Consider the following 22,339-nt stretch of genomic DNA (forward strand, 5'->3'; position numbering starts at 1 on the left):
AATCCATCCCCCTTGGCACAGATATAAGCTCACAGGATTTAGAGACCAGTATGGCTTTACATATTTTCTAATCCACCTCCCTTGGCACAGATCTAAGCTCACAGGATTTAGAGACCAGTATGGCTTTACATATTTTCTAATCCATCCCCCTTGGTACAGATCTAAGCTCACAGGATTTAGAGACCAGTATGGCTTTACATATTTTCTATTCCATCCCTATTAGCCATCCACCTTGGCACAGATCTAAGCTCACAGGATTTAGAGACTAGTATGGCTTTACATATTTTCTAATCCATCCCTATCAGCCATCCACCTTGGCACAGATATAAGCTCACAGGATTAGAGACCAGTATGGCTTTACATATTCTCTAATCCATCCCTATCAGCCATCCATCTTGGCACTGATCTAAGCTCACAGGATTTAGAGACCAGTATGGCTTTACATATTTTCTAATCCATCCCCCTTGGCACAGATATAAGCTCACAGGATTTAGAGACCAGTATGGCTTTACATATTTTCTAATCCTTCCCTATCAGCCACCCACCTTTGCACAGATCTAAGCTCACAGGATTTAGAGACCAGTATGGCTTTACATATTTTCTAATCCATCCCTATCAGCCACCCACCTTGGCACAGATCTAAGCTCACAGGATTTAGAGACCTGTATGGCTTTATATATTTTCTAATCCATCCACCTTTGCACAGATCTAAGCTCACAGGATTTAGAGACCAGTATGGCTTTACATATTTTCTAATCCATCCCCCTTGGCACAGATATAAGCTCACAGGATTTAGAGACCAGTATGGCTTTACATATTTTCTAATCCATCCCTATCAGCCACCCACCTTGGCACAGATCTAAGCTCACAGGATTTAGAGACCTGTATGGCTTTATATATTTTCTAATCCATCCACCTTTGCACAGATCTAAGCTCACAGGATTTAGAGACCAGTATGGCTTTACATATTTTCTAATCCATCCCCCTTGGCACAGATATAAGCTCACAGGATTTAGAGACCAGTATGGCTTTACATATTTTCTAATCCATCCCTATCAGCCACCCACCTTTGCACAGATCTAAGCTCACAGGATTTAGAGACCAGTATGGCTTTACATATTTTCTAATCCATCCCTATCAGCCACCCACCTTGGCACAGATCTAAGCTCACAGGATTTAGAGACCTGTATGGCTTTATATATTTTCTAATCCATCCACCTTGGCACTGATCTAAGCTTACAGGATTTAGAGACCAGTATGGCTTTACATATTTTCTAATCCACCTCCCTTGGCACAGATCTAAGCTCACAGGATTTAGAGACCAGTATGGCTTTACATATTTTCTAATCCATCCCTATCAGCCATCCATCTTGGCACTGATCTAAGCTCACAGGATTTAGAGACCAGTATGGCTTTACATATTTTCTAATCCATCCCTATCAGCCATCCATCTTGGCACTGATCTAAGCTCACAGGATTAGAGACCAGTATGGCTTTACATATTTTCTAATCCATCCATATCAGCCATCCACCTTGGCACTGATCTAAGCTTACAGGATTTAGAGACCAGTATGGCTTTACATATTTTCTAATCCATCCCACTTGGCACAGATCTAAGCTCACAGGATTTAGAGACCAGTATGGCTTTACATATTTTCTAATCCATCCCCCTTGGCACAGATCTAAGCTTACAGGATTTAGAGACCAGTATGGCTTTACATATTTTCTAATCCACCCCCCTTGGCATAGATCTAAGCTCACAGGATTTAGAGACCAACATGGCTTTACATATTTTCTAATCCATCCCCCTTGGCACAGATATAAGCTCACAGGATTTAGAGACCTGTATGGCTTTACATATTTTCTAATCCATCCACCATTGCACAGATCTAAGCTCACAGGATTTAGAGACCTGTATGGCTTTACATATTTTCTAATCCATCCCTATCAGCCATCCATATTGGCACAGATCTAAGCTCACAGGATTTAGAGACCAGTATGGCTTTACATATTTTCTAATCCATCTGCCTTGGCACAGATATAAGCTCACAGGATTTAGAGACCAGTATGGCTTTACATATTTTCTAATCCATCCGCCTTGGCACAGATATAAGCTCACAGGATTTAGAGACCTGTATGGCTTTACATATTTTCTAATCCATCCACCTTTCCACAGATCTAAGCTCACAGGATTTAGAGACCTGTATGGCTTTACATATTTTCTAATCCATCAATATCAGCCATCCATCTTGGCACTGATCTAAGCTTACAGGATAAGAGACCAGTATGGCTTTACATATTTTCTAATCCATCCCTATCAGCCATCCATCTTGGCACTGATCTAAGCTCACAGGATTTAGAGACCAGTATGGCTTTACATATTTTCTAATCCATCCCCCTTGGCACAGATATAAGCTCACAGGATTTAGAGACCAGTATGGCTTTACATATTTTCTAATCCATCCCCCTTGGCACAGATATAAGCTCACAGGATTTAGAGACCAGTATGGCTTTACATATTTTCTAATCCATCCCCCTTGGCACAGATCTAAGCTCACAGGATTTAGAGACCAGTATGGCTTTACATATTTTCTAATCCATCCATATCAGCCATCCACCTTGGCACTGATCTAAGCTCACAGGATTTAGAGACCAGTATGGCTTTACATATTTTCTAATCCATCCCCCTTGGCACAGATCTAAGCTCACAGGATTTGGAGACCGGTATGGCTTTACATATTTTCTAATCCATCCCCCTTGGCACTGATCTAAGCTTACAGGATTTAGAGACCAGTATGGCTTTACATATTTTCTAATCCAACCCCCTTGGCACATATATAAGCTCACAGGATTTAGAGACCAGTATGGCTTTACATATTTGCTAATCCATCCCCCTTGGCACAGATCTAAGCTTACAGGATTTAGAGACCAGTATGGCTTTACATATTTTCTAATCCATCCCTGTCAGCCATCCACCTTGGCACTGATCTAAGCTCACAGGATTAGAGACCAGTATGGCTTTACATATTTTCTAATCCATCCCTATCAGCCACCCACCTTTACACAGATCTAAGCTCACAGGATTTAGAGACTAGTATGGCTTTACATTTTTTCTAATCCATCCCTATCAGCCATCCACCTTGGCACTGATCTAAGCTTACAGGATTTAGAGACCAGTATGGCTTTACATATTTTCTAATCCAACCCCCTTGGCACAGATATAAGCTTACAGGATTTAGAGACCAGTATGGCTTTACATATTTTCTAATCCACCTCCCTTGGCACAGATCTAAGCTCACAGGATTTAGAGACCAGTATGGCTTTACATATTTTCTAATCCATCCCCCTTGGCACAGATATAAGCTCACAGGATTTAGAGACCAGTATGGCTTTACATATTTTCTAATCCACCTCCCTTGGCACAGATCTAAGCTCACAGGATTTAGAGACCAGTATGGCTTTACATATTTTCTAATCCATCCCCCTTGGTACAGATCTAAGCTCACAGGATTTAGAGACCAGTATGGCTTTACATATTTTCTATTCCATCCCTATTAGCCATCCACCTTGGCACAGATCTAAGCTCACAGGATTTAGAGACTAGTATGGCTTTACATATTTTCTAATCCATCCCTATCAGCCATCCACCTTGGCACAGATATAAGCTCACAGGATTAGAGACCAGTATGGCTTTACATATTCTCTAATCCATCCCTATCAGCCATCCATCTTGGCACTGATCTAAGCTCACAGGATTTAGAGACCAGTATGGCTTTACATATTTTCTAATCCATCCCCCTTGGCACAGATATAAGCTCACAGGATTTAGAGACCAGTATGGCTTTACATATTTTCTAATCCATCCCTATCAGCCACCCACCTTTGCACAGATCTAAGCTCACAGGATTTAGAGACCAGTATGGCTTTACATATTTTCTAATCCATCCCTATCAGCCACCCACCTTGGCACAGATCTAAGCTCACAGGATTTAGAGACCTGTATGGCTTTATATATTTTCTAATCCATCCACCTTTGCACAGATCTAAGCTCACAGGATTTAGAGACCAGTATGGCTTTACATATTTTCTAATCCATCCCCCTTGGCAGATATAAGCTCACAGGATTTAGAGACCAGTATGGCTTTACATATTTTCTAATCCATCCCTATCAGCCACCCACCTTGGCACAGATCTAAGCTCACAGGATTTAGAGACCTGTATGGCTTTATATATTTTCTAATCCATCCACCTTTGCACAGATCTAAGCTCACAGGATTTAGAGACCAGTATGGCTTTACATATTTTCTAATCCATCCCCCTTGGCACAGATATAAGCTCACAGGATTTAGAGACCAGTATGGCTTTACATATTTTCTAATCCATCCCTATCAGCCACCCACCTTTGCACAGATCTAAGCTCACAGGATTTAGAGACCAGTATGGCTTTACATATTTTCTAATCCATCCCTATCAGCCACCCACCTTGGCACAGATCTAAGCTCACAGGATTTAGAGACCTGTATGGCTTTATATATTTTCTAATCCATCCACCTTGGCACTGATCTAAGCTTACAGGATTTAGAGACCAGTATGGCTTTACATATTTTCTAATCCACCTCCCTTGGCACAGATCTAAGCTCACAGGATTTAGAGACCAGTATGGCTTTACATATTTTCTAATCCATCCCTATCAGCCATCCATCTTGGCACTGATCTAAGCTCACAGGATTTAGAGACCAGTATGGCTTTACATATTTTCTAATCCATCCCTATCAGCCATCCATCTTGGCACTGATCTAAGCTCACAGGATTAGAGACCAGTATGGCTTTACATATTTTCTAATCCATCCATATCAGCCATCCACCTTGGCACTGATCTAAGCTTACAGGATTTAGAGACCAGTATGGCTTTACATATTTTCTAATCCATCCCCCTTGGCACAGATCTAAGCTCACAGGATTTAGAGACCAGTATGGCTTTACATATTTTCTAATCCATCCCCCTTGGCACAGATCTAAGCTTACAGGATTTAGAGACCAGTATGGCTTTACATATTTTCTAATCCACCCCCCTTGGCATAGATCTAAGCTCACAGGATTTAGAGACCAACATGGCTTTACATATTTTCTAATCCATCCCCCTTGGCACAGATATAAGCTCACAGGATTTAGAGACCTGTATGGCTTTACATATTTTCTAATCCATCCACCATTGCACAGATCTAAGCTCACAGGATTTAGAGACCTGTATGGCTTTACATATTTTCTAATCCATCCCTATCAGCCATCCATATTGGCACAGATCTAAACTCACAGGATTTAGAGACCAGTATGGCTTTACATATTTTCTAATCCATCTGCCTTGGCACAGATATAAGCTCACAGGATTTAGAGACCAGTATGGCTTTACATATTTTCTAATCCATCCGCCTTGGCACAGATATAAGCTCACAGGATTTAGAGACCTGTATGGCTTTACATACATTTTCAGCTGATGGCCTAAGATCAGTTTATTAGACTGATACAGCAAGTGTGATTTTCATCATTGGCCTAATTCTGTGCCCAAAAGCCTGTTTGGAGACCAGCTTTATAGTTGAGCTGGCATTGAAACGAGATAGGAGAAGTTATAATCAAGAAAATGACATTTGCAATTGGCGTTTAAAAACAGTTCAACATATTGGAACTTTATAGCTGTTATAGAAAACTTCCAAAATATACAAATATGTGCAAGTTTTATGGAATGCTGACTGATTGGACAATGGGTGGCCTGTTTAAATAAAGGAAGCTAGACCATATAAATAAATACTCAACATGTTTTTAATAAGAATGGTTGGATTCTATAGAAGCTAACCAAGCCACAAGTATAGACTTCTTCAATAAAATGTATGCTATATAGAACTTTTCTTCCGACAATACACGGTGTAATAAGCATCCATATAAAAATAGTCCTATGGCTTTTATCTGTATATGTATATACATAAAAGTTATGTGGGGGCAAGGGGGACAAATAAACTTACAATCTGGATTATTGGAAAACGAACAATAGTATCAAATTTCACTTTAAATTACAAGGGAAAACATAACCATACAATTTATTATTAAGCTTATTCTGTGATATGTTACACCAATTGGGTGCTGTCGGAGCAAAGCACGCAACAGTAATACGAACGGTCACAATTAGAGATAAGATAGTCACATGACTAATATAAAGTTTTCTTGTGTCTTTGTAATTGACACAAATGTCCAGTTGAAAGAAAACTGCAATTGTTAGTGTGTCTACTGCCATTTGTTATGACGAGTGAAGACAAACATGGGTATGGCAAGTATGAACACCATACTACGGCACACATACTCATCAAAAACCTAAATATATTTTTTTAAATACAAAAATAAAAGTGTCCGTTAGTTGCACAAGTTTAGTGCATTGTGATATTTTGATTGATTTAATCAATTACATAAATCTATGCCTAGACTTCACGTTGGCAGTCAAAGATTATTTTGTTCACCTTGAATTTGGGGAAGAGGTTAATAGGTAAAACAGATGATTTTGTATTGAAACACCACACATAAAAAGTTTAAAACTTTTGATTCACGAATAATTAATTCACGTAATTTCAAGAATACAAACTAACTTCATTTTTTGGACACATAACACCACCAAAGCATTACCAATGTATCTGTAGTAATGATGGTAACTGCATTTCCCATTAAATGCGTCTTCACGCTACTGATGAAAACGCCAAATCCTGAAGAAATTAAAGATTTGGAAATGTTCAGAGCAAATGAGGCAGACAGAGTGTTTTTTAAAAGAGTCCATTATTGGGTGGGTATTATTTACAAGGATTTTAAAACTTGGCAAACAATGCCTTAAATTACAGAAAATTTTGTTTAAATAACAGCAAGAGGTTAATAGATAGATATCTTTGAAATGATAACACACCTGCTTTTATTTGTCAAGAAAACCCGCAATTAACAAACGGTACTGAGTTACTCCACGATAGCACCTAGCAAACTTAACAAAGGGGAAGAGAAGGGGAGAGTGGGAAAAAAATAAAGGAACATATACAAATACAATGTGCATGGTATTCACAATTATTAATCATCCAAAAACTTATGTACACAGAGATAACAATTATCAAACCACAGTTGTCAACAAAAGTACTCAACTGATGATAGTTAAAAAAAATCTTATTTACACTATGTTCTTTTTTGTTTCATCTTTTAATAAAGAAATCATTGGAATGTTCACTGCAGTATTGACCAATGAAAAAACTAATAATAATAAAATTTGGTGGTCAGTTTCATAAACAATCTCTTCAAATAAGTTTTCTCTAAACGAGTTAGCTTAGCGGAAGGAATACTCTAACTTTTCAAAAACTAAAAAAAAAAAATAAACCAAAAACAAAACAAAAACACCCACAACATTTGTTCATTTCTCAAATAGTCTGTGTGATATTATTGATCAGCTGAAGTTAACAGTTATTATTAACACATTAAGTCCAAGCATGGTGTAGAATGTGTGGCAGCAACAAATGTACAACAATAACTTCAGCATTTCTAGTCAGTGAGAAACTGTAACAGTAAGTCTTGTCCATTCAACTTCCTGATTACTCTTGGTATATCGCATGAAATCAGATTGTACTCATCGATGCTACTAAAATATATTACTTGTAGTTGTTCATTACATTACAACAGCAAGTTTGTTGATGTTGATTCTGTTACTCTAACTCCTCTCAGTTTCATCAAGTAGAACCCCCACAGAGTCCTTCACTGCATGGAATATGATATTCTTTACTTGTAACTTGTCTTCATGATTGCAATGGGTGACGCTGAGACGCCGGAATTCATGTGTCAATGTGAAACACTGTTCTATGTGTTCAGGTGATACAAAGTCCTCAGCAACTTTCACACACGAGTTTAGATTACGAACCTGGGAAGGAATTAAAGAATATATTATGTTAGATAAAAACAAGTGTTATTTCATCATCAATTGAGTAGTTATCTCACAACTCATAACAATGATTCTAAGATACATCCTTCACCAGAGATTTCAATCAAATCTACAAGTGTAAGTATTGTCTGTCATACCTGATGTGGAGCTCCAGCTGGTATGAATACAGCATCACCCATAAATTGTGTAATTGCCCATCCCCTCACGCCATACTCCTTGTGCAACCTTTCTCTCAGTTCTTTATCAAGATATATACTCTGATCATGAATTGGGTCATGGTCATCTGGATATTCTTCATTTCTCTCTTTGGCAATTTTCTTGAAAAACTGACGAATTTTGTCTGTGTCTTTGGAAGCAAAGATATGCCACAGTGCTCCAGGTTTTTCCTCTCTAGCTCGCCGTTTCTGTAAGTCATCACAGTCTGACTCTTCTATGGCTCGGAATACAGCTGTAATAATTTAAATTTCATATTTATTTATTTATTTATTTATTTTATCAACTTGGATATGTAAAACTAGTTTCTGAAAATCTTAATCAAATATACCTTTTGAATAAGTAAAAGCCTCTAGTGATGTAAATATGTTAAACAGTGCAAATATGGTCATTCACAATAACTTTGCAAGATAATGCATACACTCACCAATTTCTGATTCTGATTTTGAGAGGGCACTTCCAAAGGCCACACCCACGTAAACCATAACATTGACTGCATCTGATACATCAAGATGTAAATTAGTTGTACCATTCTTGGGATATTGAGGTGACCCTGTTAATAGAAATCAAACATTACAAAATATTCTTAATCTCAACAACAGTGGAAAATACAACAAAAAACAGAAAAACATTGATGAGAATTTACACAGTAAACCGACTGCTACACATGGATTAGTGTCACATGGACACATTCAGCAAACGCAATTGTGTAGTTGTTACCATGAATAGAATTCTACATAATTTCCATTCCTATATGTACTTTAACGATTACACCTTGCCATATGCAGCAAAAATAGATTCTACCTGCATATTGCAGTGGTTACAAATAAAAAGCACTGACTGCAGTCACCTACCATATGCATTGTACATCTTCGGTCCTAAATCAGGTCTGACAAAAAAGTCTGGTAACCGAGACGCCAGATTCAGTTTACCATCTCGTAGAGTGTAACTCGGTAATGGTAGACATTTCATAAGGTTCTCGTATCTATCAGGTATCAATTCACTGAAGTCTTCTGCTGGCGGCCAGTCTTTCAACTTGAGTACAATGTCATCACCGAGCTTTGTCACAAGACGTTCTGTCAAAAAAAGATATGCATGTTAATATGCCATGGCGACAAAGATATCCAGGTTTTACATGAACTACTGACACTGAACACAATACATAATTTGTAGGGCTGATATTATGGGCAAAGCTTATTATAGTGGCAATGTATATTGCATGAGTTGTCTTAGTTTGAAATAATGTTTTGACTGCAAATATAGCAGCATTAGTTTGATGTCTTTTTAATTACCTGTGTACAGAGCATGCACATTTTTTCAGTAGTTCATTGAATAATACAACTATGTTTTAGGATTGAATTTCTAATTCTTTTTTTAATAATGTAATTTACTTTATTTTCACTTGGAATTTATTTACACTATTTTTACTGAAGGGATGATTCAGTAAAAAAATCTACCGAATATACATGTACCTTTTCCTGTATTTTACATTCAACTCACCAAAAATCAGCGAAAATAAACTCCATACAAAACACCTAAAATTAATTCTAGCTAATATAAAGTATTTTACAGTATGCAAAATTGACAATAGAAATGGTATACTGCTATTAACACATCAGGCAATAATTTCAGCTTTTTATTATATAAATTCTTGAATAATGAGAATAAGACTTACTGTCCATGTCTTCAAAACCCTCCCAGAAGTCCCTCATTGGAGCACCTTGGATGACTACGTCATTCCTACAGTTGACAAGATCGTTTTCTAGATGTCCAAACTGCTTTGTGAAAGACTCGGGTGTCCAGAGTGATGAGTCAAGGTTTTTGTGTACATTACTCACCAGAACAGGCTGCAAAGAGACAACATAACATACAGATTAGAATTTATAAGAATGAGTAGTGTGGGTAAGGTGAGTGAGTGGTTGTACACAGGTGACTGAACTACTACAAGTAATGAGTGACTGGAAGGTGATACCAAATAGACGTTTGCTTTAGGAGAATTATACATGGAGATATAAAAGCAAAATGTATACAGATGGCTGCGATTAAAACTAATCAGATTTTCGTGACTATGGTCATCAAAATAAAGTTTCATAATTGCTAGCAACTTACCACTCCCCTTCTCCATTCCTCTTGGAAGATTTTTAAGTTTCCAGGGTATGTATGGTCGTGTAGTCTTAGAAGCCTGCCTTCACACAGCCACGAATGTGGAACACCAGGGTACATCACGCTTGAATCAGTCAATGTATGCCTAATCGGTGATTTGGACGGATCATCACAGTCTATCAATAATGGTAGTTTATGTTTAAGTTTTTCACGGTGTTTTTCCTTTGCAGGGTGCTGCCTCGGCAGAGCTATGTTCTGTTCCACCACAGTGGCGATGATGTCCTCAAATGTACCAGTCACAGTTCGACAGGCACCATGCTTTTGTCCAATGACTGACGACACAGGTGCAATTGCATTTTCACCTACACCTGCAAGTGTTGGTTTACCAAGACGCCCTGCAGTCTTAGTCAACAGTTCTCTCAAAGTCACACATTCATGTTTGTCTCCATCATTGGTTTCTATGGTAGCAACCTTACCAGTTGCTCTTGCAATTGTTTTAGCATCCTGGCAGGAGTATTGAAACAGTTCAGACAATCCCATTTTGTTCTTCTTTTCATCAGTGCTACCACCATCCAATTTCTTTTCAAATTTGGTCAGTCTGTGTTTATCTGTTTGGGCAGTGGTGGAAGTAGCAATATCTGCTAGAAAGTCAAGTGGCGATGGAGACATGGCTTGATAATTGGATGTTATAAAATTTTCCATAGGTGGTCTGGCAGTAATTGGAACACTAGAACTCTGGGATGGTCCATTCATACCTGCAGTAAGAATGATCTGAAAATAAGATAATACATAATTGTTGTTAGTATAATTATACCATAAATACAGCAAGTTTCCTGAAACGAGTGAACCATTTTATCTCACAATTTGGCATGAAAATTCACTATGACTCACTGACTTAAAGATTCCAATGAAATGATCTATGTGACTAAAGTCAGTGTGATTCACCACTGAAAATTACAAAATTTCCTGAGTTTCTGAATCTATAGCAGTTTTTCCAGTTATAAGATATCAGTACAGGGTGTTCACATGCTATTATTTTAACAAAAGGCATGGTGAATTTACAAAAGCGGCTAATTGACATTACTCTGCAGTAACGTTGTGTCATTCAAGTCTTAATGTTAACAAACACATTTCTTTACTGTGATATCAGCAGGTATATCATACAATACACTGTATAGTCCCTGTATGATACTTGATGTTCCAAAGCCGAGAACACAGACCAGCTTGTAAATAAATAGGACTGACTGTAGAGAGCAATGAATACCTACCTGTGATATACCATTAAGTGCAGTAACTGTTGGCTTGGTACCATTGGCAGGGTTATTTGTTTCGTTCTTGGTCACTGTGTTGTTGGTATCACTGAAAGCACATGGACATCCTGCTGGAATACCCCATCTACCACGTACTTTATGTACCATGTTACCGACCTCCCACAGTGCTAAGCAATAAGTAGACAATATGTACAATTAGTTTCAGTGAGTACAAAGCACAGCTATGCACAATGGTTTCCATAATTTTCTTGCGTTCCAGCTTCTGTCCCTAATTTGAAATTAGGAAGGAAATTTTTATTCATATAGATATATAGTACATAGTAGTTTAGGATAAACACTGAATTTCCTACAATAGAAGTGCCTTACTAATGGAACCCAGAATACTTTAAATTAACACTTATTCATGTCATTCAAAAGATCATTTGAACAAATCAATAACCAATTATAGGTGCATGGAAACCCAGAAATAAAACAAAAGAAGGTAAGATTGGTAAAAGCAAGTTGACTTACCGGAGCCAGGTATAATCTGCGTTAACATCAAATTTTCTGGTAAATGAGGATTTTTACTATTACACATAACCCATTGTGATTTATTGCGTCGTCTACACGTTAAGGAGGATGGTTCCTGTGTCTCCTCTTCTGTGATCAGCTCTGTCAAATAGAATAATCATCATTGTTATAATATGATTTCTTTCATTCTGTAGTGATTTTCAACAGCTATGAAAGCACACAAACCATGATGAAAATACTGATGGTCACACCAGCCAACAAATAGAATAATAAAAAATATACAATATATTTCAAACCCAGATTCCATAAAAAACATTGAACCAGAATCTGATATTTAGAGTCAAATTTTGATCGCTATTATTTACCACGCCAAATATAGCACATTTTTGCATATTTTCAAAGATTTCTTTGTTATTTTCAGATATCAATCAACATTATCGGTATTCCCCATTGGCTGCACTGCTAGTTAACATTATTTAAGAAAATAGAAAAAAGTGTTGGTATGCAAAATTATTATGTGAAAGGTAATAAATATTGAACGTGGCATTTAAAGTGTCAATTCACAATCACTGTAAAATTAGGTATTTAGTAAATATCTCCCACGGCTATACAGTGTGGACAGCCAATTCATGGTAATTGGGTTAACCATGTAAATTTTGCTTCCTGGACCTCAAATATTAAAAGAGGGAACCTCATCTTGCTACAAAAAAAGGCTCTTGTTCTCACAAATAAATACAAAAAATATTGTCAATTCCTGGACATTTTCTCAGCACATTCCCTGATTTGAATTACACGGCCAAAACATACATATATTATGTGCAGCGAATCACTATATTCAGTCCCCCACTTTCACAGAGTACAAAGATTTAAACAAAATACCAACCTATCTTGGGTTCATTCTTTTTCCATTTATAACAATCGAGGCAAACCACAAAACCACACTTCTCACACACCCAATGGATATTAAACAAGGTTGTATCACACGCATCACACATCTCCCGAACACCGGCTACTGCTCGTTTCCACGCAATTTTAGACGGGTCGGTCGCCCAGGAACGTGCTTCCTTTTCTTGTTGAACCAGTTCACAGAACTCGTCACCGACTTTGGACAGAATGTACTTGGAGATTTCAAAGTTGAGTGGATTATCATTGTTTTTCTGTGGCAGCCACGGTTTAAGATCTTCACGATCACAGTCTTCGGGATGAGAAAACCCAGCAACCATCAATATACCATTCTTGCTGTACTTCAGTCTGAAACGTGTATAAACATACATCAGTATAAAAACAATATGGAATACTTGTAGTAGTTACAGTTTTACTTAATTGTTTTTTTCATCAATAACAAATCAGATTCAAGAAAACATGTGGTTCCAGTTATAGATCATAATTGGATGCGCACAAAAATTTCCTTGAAAAAGAAAATTTGAAAACTTCTCACTACACGAATAGCGCCATCTATTGTTGGTTTAAGTTTCTCTAAACAGCGCCCTCAAGCTTGTGATGGGACATTGCATTAAAGGCACAACATTGAATTGGGGAAATCACAGAAGATACTATTAGATCTTCACTCGAATCTGTTTAAAAAAGTTTTAATGGGTTTGATATTATCTGTTTGAGTAGTATCAACCAGAACTCATTTATATCGTGTTTACATATGTTTCTTGTGTTCCACCACGCCAATGTAATTTACATAAGATGTTAGCAGGTTATACCAGTGTAAAGAAGCTATGACACATGACAGTACAAGTCATCCTACAACAGGCACCAGCGAATACTTACACCAGCTTAAATACAGCTGTTTAACATATTGCATCGGCGTAACAGATAGACCAAGCTATAATGAAGGTTATTTTTTTAAGTACATGTATATTGGTATCCTAAACAAAATTTGTGTACCTGTCAAAAATATTTGTTACCTTATTGCAAAATAGGTAGGCTCAAATTTTAAGGCAGTTATGGTTATTATATTGACCTGAATACATAATTAAATGTGACATATGTCAAATGGTTTCACCCAGTTTATATGTATGTATATTATTATTAATATTTTACATAGCCCAGAATTGTTAGCTATTATTGTTAAATTGAAAAAATACAAAAAAATACAAAAAAAAAAGACAATTATGTCACCAAAATTAACAATTATCAAGTGGCAGTTTTATTTATGCTAAATAATGAAAATTTTTAATTACTGGGTACAACTTTTGACAAAGTGATTTTTTTAGTGAAAACATGCTAATACTTGACAGATTTAAACAATGCAGAATTTATTATTGTAAATCCAGCACCAAAAACAATAGAATTTGCCGTTACATAAATAGTCTTATCAGCGCTCAAATTTTCCCCACATGGGGTACACTACATTGATAGGTTGAAGGATTCCTAAGTCAAATTCAAGCACACTGCCAGCTGGGCTATTATCTCTCATTCAATTATTACTGCAAGTAGGAAAGAGAGTACCGAGAGGGATAAGGAAAGCAATTATAATTGAACAGTGCTTATGGGAACGAATAGTGCATCAACTGTTCAATCAAAATACAATTTTCAGTAATGAACCCTAGATACTAACGTGATGAATGCCTCACTGTAGAATAAACTACGGGGGATATTTTACCCCGAGGACATGTGGGTGCTATTTTTAAAGTTAACGAGGTAGACAACAACCATGTCACACACGTACATGGCAAACCCAACACACATCTAACAATATTATCTGTATTGTAGTGAGGTATGATTATACCGGCATAACCATGTTGATTTTGTATTTATGTAGTGATTTCAACATCAATGAACTCTGCCAGAATTATTGATTGCAAGAACAAAAGCCAATCAATGATACACGACCCTTACCTTCTGAATGCATAGAACCTGCAGAAAATATTGAGTCTGGCCGTCCTGGCAGTGGGTCGAATACGACACTCTCTACACTTAACAAGATTAGGTGACACTTCTACACATGGACCATTCTGTAAAAAAGATTCTCCGGACCTCTTTAATTTGGCAACAGATGGTTTGGAAAACGCTTTTGTTGTATTCAGTCCTTTATTCTCTAATTTTATTTTGTTCTGTACTCTCTTCTTTGGAACTGTTAGAGTCTGTAATTTAATAAGTAATTATTATAAGTACAAGCAGATGAAGACGCAAGTTGAACATGCATATTCCTAAATCATAGAATATAACATTGTAACGCAAGGATAAAAACAGCAACAACTCATGTCTAAGTTAAGTAACAAAGAAGGGTAGATTACAACAGGACACAGGTTAATCAATATACTGGTAATATATCCTGTTTGGATAGTGTGAATCTCACCTGCGGACTCTCATCTGCATTTAATGCTGTGCCTTCAGGGAAACTCTCCCTCATTTCCTCAAATTTTTTCAACTTTTTTGAAAGTCCACGGTTAGTTTTCAAAGACTTGTCCTCACAAGTGTCATCCACATGGTTCAGTTTGTCTTTCAATTTCCGATGTTTTTCTGTAAAGCTGGGAATCGACATGTCAGAGCATGCGGAAGGCAACTCTGCATTTGAAACGTTAGAAATGTTTTTTCCAGCTTCAATTTCGCTGGCAATGTTTGCATTGTTTATATTCTCAGACTTGGCCAAGTCGCCATTTGGCAGTGTTGTTTTGTGCTTTCCTGGCTTTGTCGGTGTGGCGATTCTAGAGTCTTTGGAGCAATCAACATAACACCTTTTTAATTTACCTGGACTCTTAGCATTCCTTTCACCATTTGATCTTCCAGGACTAGTACTGCCATCCATGCAATATTTGCTATCTGAGGTAAAGTTATTGTTTGATGGTGAACTGCATACTTTGGAATCATTTTCGGCATGTCGCTGTAACCACGCCTTTTTAAGATTAACATGAGGTGCTGGTTTACTTGGAGATATGGAGGTATCACGGAACTTAGCAGCAGCTGGCCGACTGTCACTAGACCCAGATCTAATACTACAGTCACTGCTATCCGAAAGCGAGCCATTGGCAATTTTATGCTGAATCGGCTCAGCTTTCAAAGGATGCCCCAGAACAGATGCTGGGGCCGAATGATGCAAGTTTAAAGGTTTTTGGTCCCTGACATGAAGCTTAGACTTCTTACTTGAACCAGGACTAGTTCCAGACTTACTGAGATCTGTGGCGAGAAATTCACCTCTTGGTCCCCCTGTGATTTGACTGTTCCTGTGGTCAGATACAAACGCACGAAAACTCTCAATATAACTAGAACCTGAACCTGGACTTTTCTTCTCACTTGGTGATTTATCAGATAAAGCTGGTGATGTCCGACTATCAGGCATCCTCAACTTCTTATTTCCATGTGCACCTTCTCCAGATTTTCTTTTCAAAGAAGTTGAGACATTATTGTGACAGGTATCAACAGTTAGTGGCTCACTATGAGTTGGAGATCTGAGAGCAGACATTAACAAACTATGTGGTGCTGATGATGCCGTCTGTGTATGTCCTTGTTGAGTTGTTTTGTACACCATACTCTGTATAGCAGTCACTGGGTGAGTAGTGTATCCTAGTGCACTACTTGATGTAGACACAGTTAAAATGTGGCTTGAGTTTATCCCGGCTGATCCAGGCGTGCTCCGACCTTTCTTCCCTCCTTCCTCGTTCTTCTCTGCACTCTTTCGCAGCTCCAGAGGCTGTAGTATAGCCTGTGATAATTGATGTGGTGAAGCAACATGGAGAGGTGACTGAGTCCTTCTGGCAGTTTTACCAGACTGTTCGATAGGTTTGAAAGCAGTTGGTGATACAGCATTACTTTGTAACGGTGGAGGTTGCCCAATCGATGTGTGCACAATAACTGGTACTCCCTGCTTACTATCAATCAACGGTTTCGGTTGTTGATGATCATTTGTTTTCTCAGGGGGACTGTAGTATTTCTGTTGACGAGGTGACACTGAATAATACCCCGTTGTAGTTGCTGCTGCCGAATGTTGTGGTGATAAGTCCATTGCTTGGGGCAATGGCTCAGTGGACTTAGGTTCAATAGTCCTTTCCTTTGTCTGCATAATACTTGACTGCGGTTTACCTTTTTCCATAAATCCTTCCTGACCTTGTCCCGCACTATGTTTTATTAATGGTGGTGGCGTGGACATGACTTGTCGCTTTGGCGGCTTGGCAAAAGCTGGTGGTGTCGTTGAATGACCTCTTGGGGAATGTCCAGGTGAGAGGGAGGTATCAGACCTATCATTTGTCTTTCTCTCAAGCCCTGTGTGTGTTTTCCCAACTGATTTATCAGTGGGACTCACTATCGTGTGTCGAAATGGTTGATAACCTGATATATGTTCTGCTTTTATCGCACGTCCACCACTAGCTCCCGGACTATGGCTGCTATTCCTTGAAGCACAATTTGTCATTCCATGTCCTGGTTCCTGCTTAATCTGTATCCCACCATATTTTGTCATGGGTTCTGGTCTATAGTGTCCAGGTGATCGCTGATGTGCTGGATACGCTGATCTCGCTTCAGGTTTTCTCACCACTTGTTCCTGTTCAGGATTCATCACAGCATGTTCTGCTCTCATCTTCTGTTCCTGTATAATCAGCTTCTCACGTTCAAGTCGGCGTATCCTCTCCTGAGCTTCCAGATCTTTCTGTCTCAGTATTTCTTCTTGTTGCCTTTTCAATTCACGTTGTTCCAGTTGTTGCTTGTATATGAGTTCTTGATGGCTGACTTGTAGGACATCTAAAGGATGAATACCGGTGGTCTCCTAGGTAAAAAAGAAAACAAGTATTAGCTAGACAGCCTATATGCTAAATATACCCCAAACTTTTTTGGTACTTTTAACTTAAAGTCCAAGAGTAACATTCTTATAATTAAGAAAATACCGGATCTTTTCCCAATCAAATTATGCAAAAAACTAATGAGTTAGAGCTCTTCATATTCTAATTTGACATGAAATGCCAAATAGGTTCAGTCTTGGGTCAACAATGGCTGGCATAGTGATAGGTCTAAAAGTCAAACAGCGCCCTCTATATGCCATGCACAGAAGCTGGTTTGTGTGTAGAGTTGATTACTGTTATATTATGGATGGACATATTCAAAACTCGTAAATAGCAGAAGCAACACAAAGTAAAAATGATATCAAGTTGATAATTAGGCCGACTATACCTGAGCTGTGGTTCTGGGATGCTGGTTTTGTCTTAGGAATTCTCTTTCTCTTTCCCTTTTCTCTTCTTGTATCCTTTGCCACTCCCGTTCTTTCTCTTCTCGCTCTCTCAGGGCCTTTTCCTCAGCTTCCCTGCGCTCCCTTTCCATCTGCTCTTTCTCCTGTAAAACCAAGAAGCAGCATTTCCAATAAACGTGAAAGCAATGTGCATAAATAATGACTGTCCTTTGTGTATGCACGGCAGCAAATGATTCAGCAGTACAAAAGTTTCAGAGAAGTCTTAGAGTCATCTTCAATAAATTTCCTGTAGCTTTCTGAGTTTCCAGGTAAACCAACAAAGCTGATGAATGTTATGAGAACATAAACTCATTCCCACTTTGTGTTATATGCTGAATACCTCCCACTGATTATTGTGATCACCATGAGCAATGATAAAATCAGTTGGTACGGCAACAAATCCTGAAATACTGGCGAGCAATAAAGCTAGCATGCACTGAAGGTCACCAAATAAAATTACTTCATTTTGAAAGCCTTTCTTTCTTCTGGATATTTCAATCAAACCTATCATTCTTAGATGAAGGATACATAACATAGAGAGCCACATGAATAACACTGAATTCAATCGCCACTAGATTGCTTTTCACTTTGTTTCCAATAGATATATTCCCTGTTATAAATTTAAAAAAATGTGAATAAAAATTTTGAAGGATATAAATAGATACTAACTACTACTCGTTGATAGTAGGGATGAAAGATAATCTAAATAAAAAAATTTACAGAACCAAAGTAATATGAAAGCTTGTGGGCATTACATTGCCAAGGAAACAAATGACTATCAGATTGAATTAAGGATGATTAATAGATTCTACATCACAAAGAAATGCATATACAGGGCAAAATATAATTTAAAATAGGTTGGTGACCCTTTTTTTTATTTTGTAACCCCACCCCCAACCAAGACTGATAACCATTTTTTTATTTTGCTTTTTCTAGCATGCAACCCATTCTCAATGCTTTCAATTTTCAACATAACAAAAATTATAACAAAAAAAGAGCACAATTAGAAAAAATAACTTCAGGATATTTTAAATAGATGTACATTTCCTGAGGAATACTTAATATCAACTACAACATATACACACACACTCCTACCTTGTCGGCAAGTTCTTTCTGCTGTAAATCTGTTTTGGATGTTCCTGGCATTGTAATTGTACCTCCTGCTGCAAGTGCAAGTCCACCTAAAGCAAGGCTAGAATTTGGATAATTCCTGAGGGATTCCTGGAAATGTCTGCTCACGGCCGCTTGGGCATCATGCCCATGATGCAGACCAACTTCACGCCTCAGTCTCTCACGCTCAAGTTCATCTTGGGGAGGAGGAATGAATGACTGTGGCGGGAACGGTCGCTGTGGATACTGTCTTTTCCAGAGCATCTGTATTTCGGCCATTGACATTCCTTGAATGAGCATAGAGTGAGGTAACTGGTATCGGTGATGGTGTAATAATTCCGCCTGGTGTAACGTGGCACGCATGTTCATAGCATGTTGATGATCAACGTTTGAGAGTGGGTGTTGGGCATATGCAGGCCCTAAGCCAGCACTGTGATAATTAAACATTAAGTGTTGTGGCATTACATTGCCAGCAGCTGCAGGATGAGACATAGTTTGGTGGGGAGTTAAAGGTCTGATGGGGGATGGTCCAAAAGCACTGTTGCTGGACGATGTTCCAATAGAACCACAAGCAGATGTTGGTCTAAGTGGTGCAGTTGATGGTGTAATTGTAGGTGATGGCGTATGCTGTGGCTGTGGCTTAGGTGGTTGTGGTTGAGGTTGTACCTGTTGTTGTGCCTGTGCCTGTACCTGTACCTGTGCTTGTGCCTCTGCTTGTGCCTGTGCTCGTGCTCGTGCTCGAGCCTGTGCTCGTGCTTGTTGTTGAAGATGGGGCTGAGCAGCACCATGAACATTCTGGTGCTGCACAGATGTTACTTTGGTGACTTCACTATCAGACAAATTTGGGTCCCTATACACAGTGATAGGTTCAGTTGTATCCACTATTAATGAATTCTGAGATTTGGTGCTTTCTGATTTTGAACTTTCACTTGATGGTGATCTTTCATTTAGCTGAGGCTGGCTATGGGGCAGTTGTAAATGTGCCTGCTCTTCTTCTTGGTGCTGCTGCAGCAGCATTTGTTCTTGTTGCACATGATGCAATTGTTCATAACGTTGAGATTGGCATAGCTGTTCCTGTGTTTCTTGTTCTTCTTGCTGTTGCTGCTGTTGTTGTTGTTGCTGCTGCTGCTGTTGTTGTTGCATGAACTGTTTATGATGCGGCATCTGCTGTTTTTGTTGCAGTAGATGCTGCTGTTGTAGAAGCAGCAGTGCTGTTGACTCCTCTGTTCTACTGAGTTCTTCCTTCAAATGACTATGTTTTTGTTTTCGCTGAAAGGTTTCACTACTTTTCGATACAGAATGACTAGGTGAGACAGTTGTCACGCTTGCTGTTGCTACTGCTGCTGTCGTTGTCAATGTTGTTGCTGTTATAGAATGACAGCCTACACAAGTACTATCACCAGTAACATTTGTATTGTCTCTATTCAAGTCTTTTTCATTTCCACCCTGTAAAGAGTCTTTCAACCCCACCTGTTGTGATACCGGTGGTGCAGCTGATAGTGGTTCAGGGTGCTGGTTGTTCACAACAGGAGTAGGAAATGGACGGTCAATTTCTCGTTTTAATGTTTCTGAGTTAGAAGTACTGATTTCACATTTTTTACTTTCTTTCTTATCTCTGGCTTTCTTAGTCCTTCTACTACTACACGAGTTGCTTTTCCTGCTTTTCTTCTCTGAGTCTACAGTAGAAAGTATAGCCGTATTGTGTTCCTGCTCACAGGCAGTACTCTCAAGGAGTTTAAACTTTGTTTTGTGCCTGTGTTTACGTTTTTTCTCAACTAAAGGTACCTGATCCCCAACTTTGTCCATTGTTTTCATAGACACATCTACAATAGGCGGCACGATGGCAACAGCAGCTATCGTGGAACCAACAGAGTCATTAAGATGTATTTTAGTTTCAAGATTCTTATTTCGAAACTTTTTATGTTTGATCGTCTTTTCGGGAGATTTCTGTCTCACAGATTCTAGACTGTCAGTTTTCATATCCTGATTAGTAACAAAGTCTGTTGATTTTGCAGACAGTACTGGAACTGGCGGCTGCGACTGTTCTGTTTTTTCTGAAGACATATCCACCTGATCATATTTGTGTTTTTTCACAGGCGAAGAATTCTTTTCCGACACATGTACACTTTCATTGCTGGTTTTCCTCTTCCTTTCTTTCTTTGATCGACTCCGTGAATGAGAATATTCCTTTTCTGGTTTTGCTGCAAGAAAAAATTATAAAATTAGTGAGTAAACACACTAAGTTAACATTAATTCACCAATGCACTATACGAAAATGAAAAAAAGGTTATTGCAACATTTTTATTATAGTATACCTGTTTTTTCCCTTTCAACTTCAGAGTACAGAGACGTTCTCGCTTCAGATGCTCTACTTTTCTTTTTGCTCCTACTAGTCACAGGAGTTGCATGACTTAGCGACTGGTTTTGATTCTGCAACTGGTTTTGGATACGGCTGGAATTTCGACTGTAAGTTCCCTGAAGGCAACAATTAATATTCATAAATTATCAGATATTAGACACCAAACAATTTTTTTAAAATAACAACTGCACGAGATATTTCAACTGAATTTTAAATTCAACAGCTGGTCATTTTTTCATTTTTTATATTTGCACTACCACAAGCAAACAAACATAGTAATCCTGAATGATTAACTTAGTTACAGTTATTCTTGTTACAAGGGACACAGAATTAATTAATCAAAGGCACAAAACAAAGATGCAAAATGTCAAAAAGCCATTGTAACGACTTTTCTCTTGAATAAAAGAACCACCATTTATTTAATTGTCATACTTACTGAAGAAGACAGCTGAGAGCTGGACGTAGATGTTACACATGCTCTTCTTCTGGAAGTAATACCAACATTCTCGCCTTTTAAAAGGGCACCAACCACTGAAAGAATACCACAAATGTCAATGAGGATGCAGTTAACGTCATAACATGATAGACAGCCTATCAAACTACTGCTCTGGTTTCAGAACTAGTTGCATGTCAATGTCCTTTCAGGAATGATGACG

General features: G+C 38.2%; 1 protein-coding gene across 3 annotated transcripts in view; it reads right to left on the reverse strand.

Moving 5' to 3' along the window:
- Window positions 1-5,799: 5,799 nt before the first annotated feature.
- LOC100378099 (jumonji domain-containing protein 1C-like) overlaps window positions 5,800-22,339 on the reverse strand; it is an 83,438-nt gene continuing 66,898 nt past the window's right edge. For all 3 annotated transcript variants that reach the window (XM_006825878.3, XM_085504467.1, XM_085504468.1), the window contains 15 exons: window positions 22,120-22,214; window positions 21,640-21,799; window positions 19,310-21,525; window positions 18,160-18,318; window positions 15,359-17,758; window positions 14,899-15,143; window positions 12,932-13,299; window positions 12,049-12,189; window positions 11,536-11,705; window positions 10,274-11,038; window positions 9,840-10,011; window positions 9,019-9,240; window positions 8,592-8,717; window positions 8,089-8,399; window positions 5,800-7,930 (listed from right to left, as the gene is read on the reverse strand). In XM_006825878.3, the coding sequence (XP_006825941.1) occupies window positions 7,724-7,930; window positions 8,089-8,399; window positions 8,592-8,717; window positions 9,019-9,240; window positions 9,840-10,011; window positions 10,274-11,038; window positions 11,536-11,705; window positions 12,049-12,189; window positions 12,932-13,299; window positions 14,899-15,143; window positions 15,359-17,758; window positions 18,160-18,318; window positions 19,310-21,525; window positions 21,640-21,799; window positions 22,120-22,214 (7,757 nt within the window). In that variant the 3' untranslated portion in view covers window positions 5,800-7,723. The remainder of the gene's footprint in view (window positions 7,931-8,088; window positions 8,400-8,591; window positions 8,718-9,018; window positions 9,241-9,839; window positions 10,012-10,273; window positions 11,039-11,535; window positions 11,706-12,048; window positions 12,190-12,931; window positions 13,300-14,898; window positions 15,144-15,358; window positions 17,759-18,159; window positions 18,319-19,309; window positions 21,526-21,639; window positions 21,800-22,119; window positions 22,215-22,339) is intronic.

This window comes from Saccoglossus kowalevskii, chromosome 10 (assembly GCF_978046115.1).
Source record: "Saccoglossus kowalevskii chromosome 10, keSacKowa6.1, whole genome shotgun sequence".
Classification (NCBI taxonomy): Eukaryota; Metazoa; Hemichordata; class Enteropneusta; family Harrimaniidae; genus Saccoglossus; species Saccoglossus kowalevskii.